Source organism: Merops nubicus, unplaced genomic scaffold (assembly GCF_000691845.1).
Source record: "Merops nubicus isolate BGI_N331 unplaced genomic scaffold, ASM69184v1 scaffold4803, whole genome shotgun sequence".
In the NCBI taxonomy this organism is placed as follows: domain Eukaryota; kingdom Metazoa; phylum Chordata; class Aves; order Coraciiformes; family Meropidae; genus Merops; species Merops nubicus.
The window spans coordinates 34555-43297 of NW_008598128.1; the positions used below are offsets into that span (position 1 = coordinate 34555).

At 38.1% G+C, this 8743-nt stretch overlaps 1 protein-coding gene across 1 annotated transcript; it reads right to left on the reverse strand.

Moving 5' to 3' along the window:
* Positions 1-2491: 2491 nt before the first annotated feature.
* Positions 2492-3577, reverse strand: BDKRB1 (bradykinin receptor B1). Its single transcript, XM_008936929.1, has one exon. The coding sequence runs from the start codon at positions 3575-3577 to the stop codon at positions 2492-2494; it is 1086 nt and encodes a 361-aa protein (XP_008935177.1).
* Positions 3578-8743: the final 5166 nt, after the last annotated feature.

Here is an 8743-nt window from a genome sequence, read left to right on the forward strand (position 1 = left end):
TGTTACTGTTAATGTCTAACCCTGACATTTATTTTTAAAAAGCCGGTCACAGAAGGAGTGAAAATAATAAAGCTGCGAGTGATTCTTCCTGCCTGATCTCTTAATCCACCCTTAATTCTTAAACCATCATTGTGGAAAGACAGACCTTTAACTCTTCAAAAGTCTTCCACTGTTCAGAATCAAAAGGTTTGGGGGAGTCATTAAAAATAAACTCTAATCTTATGACAATGAAGTTGAACAGGCAGGTTTCTATAACTAAAGAAGAGATTAATTCCATATTCAAAGTGGTAACACTACAAAGACCTGTGGAAAATGCACCACTGTTACAGTGAGTACAAGACTGATCAGGCTTTACAATAACTAATTAAATAAACTGTTATACAAGTGATGTCCTTGCATGCCCCTTTCTGCACTCAATACCTTTCTGACTGAACAGTCTGTACTATATCTCCTGTCTTCTTCTGGGTCTGTACGTACACATACATTTATAGTTATGGGAACAGATATCTCACTTGTCTTCAGGCTACTCTGCAATTGCAGCTGTGATGGAAAAGAAGTTTCCTTCTTCCTATCTCCTGTCTGGTCCATTATTGTTATGTCATTATTACTACTACTATGAGAATGTATATTCTAGTAGCAGTAAGGATTTTTAATCTCAGAACTATATAATTGCTCTTCCCCAGAGGAGCATGGAAAGAGAGAAAATACAACATAAATGTAAGAAAGAACAAGACTACAATGTAAAAATGGATGTTATGCTGTTTATTAATTTTAATTAATAAAAATATAAATATATCTCTAAGGAGTTTCTTCAGATGCAAGATATTCCAAAATCAATTCGTATTAATGGCTATCACTGGTATTTTCATATATAAAACTCCCAAAATAATCTTCATGTACTTGGGTAATTGTGTAGCATTTTACTGGATCAGGAAAAAAAATCAGATTTTGAGGAGGATATCAGGTTGTTTTGCCTTTTTTTTGCAGCTTATGCACACTTTCTTTGTGGTACATTGTCTCGTACAATATTTATGCACTGGATACATCTGAAATGCACAAAAAATTAATCCAGATTTTCCATATGCTACCATGAAATTGCAAACCATTTAAAATATTGTTAAAAATAACTGGAGCTACTCTATAATTGCTCAAATGTCTTTATCAATTATCTGGATGAGGGGATTGTGTGCACCCTCAGTAAGTTTGCAGATGACACCAAACTGAGCAGGAGTGTTGATCTGCTCAAGGGTGAGGAGGCTCTGCAGAGGGATCTGGACAGACTGGAGCGATGGGCCGAGGTCAGTTGCATGAAGTTCAATGAGGCCAAGTGCTGGGTCCTGCACTTGGGTCACAACAACCCCAGGCAATGCTCCAGGCTTGGGGAGGAGTGCCTGGAAAGCTGCCAGGTGGAAAAGGACGTGGGGGTGTTGGTGGAGAGCAGACTGAACACGAGCCAGCAGTGTGCCCAGGTGGCCAAGAAGGCCAATGGCATCCTGGCCTGGATCAGAAATGGTGTGTCCAGCTGGAGCAGGGAGGTGATTGTGCCTCTGTACTCAGCTCTGGTGAGGACACAGCTTGAGTACTGGGTTCAGTTTTGGGCACCAGAGTATAAGAAGGACAAGGAGGTGCCAGAGCGGGTCCAGAGAAAAGCAATGAACATGGTGGTCTGGGGAACATGTCTTATGAAGAGCAGCTGAGGGAACTGGTATTGTTTAGTCTGGAGAAGAGGAGGCTGAGGGGAGACCTTATCACTCTCTACAACTGCCTGAAAGGAGATTGTAGTGAAGTGGGTGTTGGTCTCTTCTCCAAGGTTACTAGCTGCAGGACAAGAGAAAATGGGCTCAAGTTGTGCCAGGGGAGGTTTAGATTGGATATTAGGAAGAAATTTTTTATTGGAAGAGTAGTGAGGCACTTGAACAGGCTGCCCAGGGAGGTGGTGGAGTCACCATTACTGGAGGTGTTCAAAAAAGGTGTAGATGTGGCACCTGGGGACATGGTTTAATGGTCATGGTAGTGTTGGGTGATGGCTGGACTTGATGATCTTAGAGGTCTCTTCCAACATTAATGATTCTATGGTTCCATGAAATGCAGCTATTGGCTGAAGATAAGTTCATATTTGCTCTGTAATACATGTTAGGATTTTATGTATAGTGTTATTGGTGGTGTAGTAGTTGTCATCACAGATACAAGGTGGTAAAACATTCAGCAAGTTTATGGCTTTGTCTAAAGAGACCAGCTTCTGATATATTGTCAGAGTCTTTTCTTCAAGTCATTGATAACTGATAAAACAGGTTAGATCATTAGATATGAAATTGTGTTATCACATATTATGTATTTGGATGGATAACAGAAAAAGAAAAGCAAACTTGAGGACAAATTAGCAGTCAAGTGATTTACTTTAATAAATAATTAGCTTAGTCTGTGAATGCCAGATCAGTGCAACTTGTATTCATTTTTAACGCCATTTGAAATGAAGATGGAACCAAGACCATTAGGTTAAACTACTCCTGACTGTGACTATATTGAAATATGAAGACTTTTCTCTGAATGGTACCCAGCTTAAAGGAAATCCACCAGGAATAAACTGTGAAAACACTTCTAAAGCCTTTTGCCTGAAGTATTTCCCAACAAAGACATAAATCACAGGGTTAATGCAACTGTTGGTGGTAGCCAGAGTGTAACCAAACTGCTCACCGAAGTTGAGCAGTTCCCCCCAGAAGCAGCCTTTGATCACTTCTGTCTGATGTAATATACCAAGGAATACAAAAAAATGGTAAGGAGTCCAACACAAAAGAAACATCAGTACCACCGTGAAGAGCACCCTGGTAGCCTTTGTGCCTTTGTGCTCCCTGCAACATTTTGTTCTGAGTGCTCTTCTTTCTCTTGCTTTTTTTTGTAGTGAGCGAATGGTAGAGAAACTAAGGAAGGTGATTGCCGTACATGGTAATGCAAACCCCACTATGTTGAAGACCAGCCTTTCAGTGGATACCCACGATGGGGTGGGGAATTCTAAAGCACACGCTGAAATATTCCACAGAGGAAAGTGTTTCACAGTCCGAAACATAAAGGCTGGGACGCTGAGAAGGATGCCAAAGAACCAGATAAGCAAGCAGATTCTTTTAGCCATAGATGTACTCCGTCTCTCTCTGTGGTTGAAGGTATGAACAAAGGTCAAATAGCGATCCACGCTGACTGCCACCAGCAAGTAGATGCTGGTGTACATGTTTAGGCTGATGGATGCACTGGTGCTGCGACAAAGGAAACTGCCAAACGGCCAGTTAAATTCATTCCTGATGTTCTCTGCCCAGAAAGGGAGGCACACAAGGAAGATAAGATCAGCAACAGCGAGGTTCATAAGGTAGATTTCAGCTGTCTTCAGGGGCTCCTTGTGCAGTGAATAAGTGAAGAGAACAAAAACATTTCCAAGCGTTCCAATAGCACAGACGGTGTCGATATACTTGGGTACTATGTAGTACACAGTTTCCCACCAGTCATTCAAGTCTGGGCAAATGGTTAAATTGTTCTTGTTTTCACTCTGGTTTGAGGAGGGAACATTCAGTACTGGTGTTTCAGTCATTTTTTTTTTTTAAATTCTGAAGTAAACAGGAGACGTCTTCGAAATGAGAGAAAGGGGCTGCAAAAAAGAAACATACAATTCCAAAAGCTGTAAAAGTATTTAACTGATGGAAACTGTTTATTAGTGTTCACTATTACAGGCTAAATCAATTTGTGCTTCTTATGTGCAATAGTGAAAAATGTTCCCAGGATTGGCAAGGATGGAATTTCCTTAACATCCTATGAAATTTCCTCTCTTTGCTGTCATTGTTTAAAGTGGCACAGAGGAAGGAAAGTGCCACTTTGGTGTAAGCAGTTCTGTATGCCTCCTCCAGACTGATGACGTAAACCTAGCCAAATTCCAGCTCCCTGAGAGTAGTAGGAGTCATGTGGACGACACAAAGCTAGCTTTGCACCCTTTCCTGCCCTTTCTCTTACCTTTATTTTCCATGCTACATATAACTTCAACAGTGTGATGCCTGTTTCCCTGGAACTGGGAATGCTACTCATTCTCTGTGTGCATCTCTCGTTTGCTTGACTTTCTGTTCTTTTGTTCCATTTAAATTCCTCCCAACTCGAACTTTGGGTTCAAAATTACTTTTAGATTAGACAATTTATTGCTCTCAAATGTCAGCAGCTGTAATAATAAAACATTAACTCTTCCAAAAGATTATGCTCAAAATCTTGCCTGGAGAGAAGGCACCTGCAGCTCCACATCCACAGCACTCTTCTCCAGCTCAAATATTTAGTTTGAGTTCAGCTGGAGAGAGGCAACACCAGCGCCCAAAGTTTTACAGCGTTGCAATACCTTTATTTGTCTCTGGTAACTCCATGTGAGATTGTGTAGGAATGAGAGTAAGGGTAAAATGTTGTCCTCCTGTGAAAATCCACTAGCCTGCCAGAGCTACCTCCTGCGATGACTTCATTCTCCTGGTGTTGTCATGCTCGACCATAGTGCCTGGATTTTTGTTTGTTTGTGTGGTGTTTTGTTTTTTTCAGAATGGGTTGGGTTGGAAGAGAACTTAAAGATCATCTACTGCTAACCCCCTTGCCATGGGCAGAGACACCTTCTACTAGATCAGGTTGCTCAAAGCCTCATCCAACACAGCCTTGAACACTTCCAGGGAGAAAACATCCACAACTTCTCTGGGCAACCTATTCTAGAGTCTCAGCACCGTCAGAGTGTTATTTTTTACAGACATTCAGTCTCAGAATCATTACAGTAGGCAAGATATTACTGAGCCTGTGGTGACATCTAACATTTCAGTATTTCATATCCAAGTGAAGCATGTAAATCATAAAAAAAGAATGGATTAAAAAAAATCAACATTTTGCAGTCATCCTGACTGTTAACTTTCCACTACAGCAATTTAACTCAGCTCTTTTGGTTTCTGTATTTTTGCACCAAGGACATAGCTAAGCATGGAGCTTCTGAAGGAAGAATTTAGGGCTACTGTTCATCTCTCACATGTATGTAAAGCGTTAGTGATGTCTGTATCTGATTAGCTTGCAATACTTACTTCTGCGATGACTCTAGGAAGTACTAATATTGCACATCACATAGTTTGGTAATGCACAGAATGTTTTTCATCATTGCAGAATTAAGTGAGCAACAAAGTTCTACCTGAGTTTGTAAACTCACTGAAGCTGGCAGTCTTGCCAGGGAAATGGTCTACAACTTAAGATAACATAGCTCTCTGGCTTTGAAAACCTTCCCTCACAACAGTCTGAATGTTATCTAATTCACTGAGAGTCTCATGCTAACTAAGGCAGCTTGAGAGGATGTAAAACTGCAGAGAAGATATATAGAGCAAATAAATGGCTGATTAACATCAAAGGCTACTTGTGAGACAATAGGAATCTAAGATTTTTATAGCAGGAGGGTGGCTAAGGGGTAAGTTTGATGGAGGAAAATCTGTAACACTATATATAAAAAAAAATGTAGGAGAATAACAGTTAAACATTTCTTTTTTTAAACAGAAATATTACTTTTACTGAACATAGAGGAAAAGAAAGTGGTTATTTTCCTTGCTTGCCCATTTTCTGATGGTTCCTTTCTATCAATTTGTGCCAATCACTTTGTACACTTCAGATGTGATTATAGACGGGAGTCAAGAATTCATTCATGATGGGTTAAACTAAAGCCTTCAAGAATATTTACTTTATCTTGCAACTTAGATTTTAACTACAACCAAATCTGACTTCTTGTTCATCTAGCAATTGCACATGAAGTTTCTGCAGTTGGTCATTGGGAAAATTTCTTCAGTCTACCAGCCTGTGTCCAAGCACTACTAAAAGCCACAAATCTTTTATAAACATAGAGCTCCATTTCTGTCTTCTTGATAGAAAATGCAATTCATTTTCTGTTACTAAATGTCACTTCTTATTGAAAGGCAATTTTCTTCCATAAGTATTTTTACATGTTTAGTACTAATGGACAATTAGTCTCATGAAAGTTTTTTTTGATTTATGCACTTAACACATTTCAGTCATCTTTTGTACAAAAAATGACATATTTTTCCTGCTTTGAACTGATTTCTGATTAATTTCCCTGTACAGTGAATCAGTCATCATTATTGCTATTTATACATATTGCTCAGGATCATGTGTTCTGAAAACAGTAAATAAATACAACTTTAACTTTGAGAACAATCTTAAAAGTAAAGATTACTTTGAAAGAGAAAATTCTGAAAACTGCTAAGCATCTTCAGCTATAAAGAAATTTTATAAAATGAACATTTTTACACATAAAGAGAAACAATCCTGATCTTCAGAGTTAGTTGCACAGTAAAAAAGAAAGGAAAACTCTTACTAGACTGCACTGATCAGAGTTGAAAGCACAGATTTTTTTCAGCATAAAATGTGTGCGAAATAATTTTAGTAAAGGTAACACATTAAAAACAGATAAACATACCTACTCCTTGTCCTTCCTGGCAGTTTATGCAAAGTTTCAAATTCTGAGGCAGTTGATAAATAGCTGTACAGATGTTACTGAGAGAACTCAAAGATGCATCCCGAGGCACGATGGAGTGACTGAGTGCTGTCTGAGTGTTTTGCTGGCCATGTATGATGTGTGTGATGTTACATTTTGGAAGAAAGCCCTAGAATCTTTTTTTTGTTTGTTTGTTTTTTTAGCTTCTCCAAATGTCAGCTGTAGTAATTTTCGAGGCATGTGAAATATTTTGTTCTTGTTGTGAAATCGTATAAGCCATATGCTGTGATTCTTCTCCTGCGACTACTAAATAAAGCTCTCAAGTACAAGTCCCTGGCAATTAAAAGTTCCTTTGTATGATTAATTGTGTGAGTAACAATAACAACTTTATCAACAGCTCTGAACTACCCTCTCAGTGCCAATGCACAAGGCAAACTTTGAACTAGGCTTTTGTTGTGGTGGGAGCTCCTTCCTCTGCCAGCCTGAGGGAGGACCATGCCAAGGAGCTGGGTTTAAAGAATAGATATATGGAAGGGCAGCTGAAACGTGGACCCACTAAACCCCATGTCAGCCTTTCCACCATTTTTGAAATGTGATGTCTTTTGCACCCTGCTATAGGCAGCTAAGGCATAAGTCTTTGTGAACATTACTTCCAGCAGCCCATGATGAATGATGTGTTTTCTAAGGCTTGCATGCATAAATAATCTTAATTTTTCCTGACTAACGCTGGGAGCTTGCAGCTTGAGACTGGTTGTTTATAAATTATTCTTATCTTTTTCATTCTGACTGTCCTCTGAGTAAAGCAACACTTAAAACAAAAAAAAAATATCTGACGCATCCCAGATTTTAAATACAAATCTCTATAAGTGTATCTGTTTAAAGAGTGGGGTTCTTCAACATCTTTTTGAAAACCAATGAGAAATTAACAGGGGACTGGAATGTTATTTACATATGTGAAATCATTCTTCCCGTTGGCTACCTACCCAACAGGTGTACTGTCTCGCTGAATTCTTATTCAGCTGTGCCCATTTTTGTTGGATAAGTAAGTTAAAATGAAAAGCCATGTGAGGATGCACAATGGCATCTTATTATGAACTTACTTATCATAACGATAAATACTTTTATTCCAACTTTTTATTTATTGAAAGATATTAAGTTAGAGTTATGCAAACACTGGTAAAATTGACAAATTTGGATTTCTCACACTGGAGAAAACTTTAAAGAACCCAATATTTAATTTGAAGATTTAAAATTTATAAATACTTCATTTATTTAAATAGCATCCTACTTAAACTTTTACTTATTAAATAAATGAGAGAGTATTAAAAATACATCTCAAATTAATCCATATGCTTCACTTCTGACAGAATGATTTGTTTAAATATCTTGATCCAAACCTTATTTTGATGAAGATGTGAAACACAACATTTTTTTTTTAGATGTTAATAGCCTAAGGAATCCTGAAAACCTACAGGATTGATAAACAACACATTTCATGCTGACTCATTAAGGTAAGTGCAATATGACAGGGGATCTTCGTCACAGACTGTCCAAAACTTCCCCTTCGCTTACGCTAGTGCCTTTCTGTGTTTAAGTTATTTTTCCATTAAGAAGAACATCTGAGCAATAACAAGAAGTCTGGTATTCATCCCTGCTTGGACATGAATCTCTAGGAGCTGCCAACATCTACATTTACTCACAGGCTCTGAATGGAAAACTGCAGCTGTGTCTAAAATTTATACGATAACAGTCTCATGAAACTAATCACTTCAAGATGGGATCAAAATATCGGTTTTCAAATGCAGCTATTCTTTGTAAACTAGTTACTTATTTTCTGTTGGTTTTCATTGTCATCTTTAGGACTTTTTTCAGGAGTAGAAAGAGATGATTAAAAATTGGAAATCTGTACTTTTGGTGGAAATAATAAAATAAACAGGCACTGCTGTAGCTCCACCTCTTAAACAAGTTAGAACAAGTTCTCCTAAGAAGCTGTAATGTTATGCAAAAGGACATTTTAATTTATTATTTTTTTGCAACTTGGCTCTTCATTTCAACTTGTAGCAAGCATATAAAGATTTGATAATATTTTACAGTTTGCACAGGTGTGATGCACGACAAAATAAACGAATGTGAAGGATCATTTAAAAAACATCTGTGTAAGAGTCAGCATTTAAGAGGTTTTTGCTGTGTATATGTAATTAAAATATATCTATATACTGGTGCCTTCAACTCAGGATACTCACTGCACATAAGTTT

Coding starts and splice junctions, on each gene's coding strand:
- BDKRB1 (XM_008936929.1), bottom strand. CDS start 3,577: ATGACTGAAACACCAGTACTGAATGTTCCCTCCTCAAACCAGAGTGAA.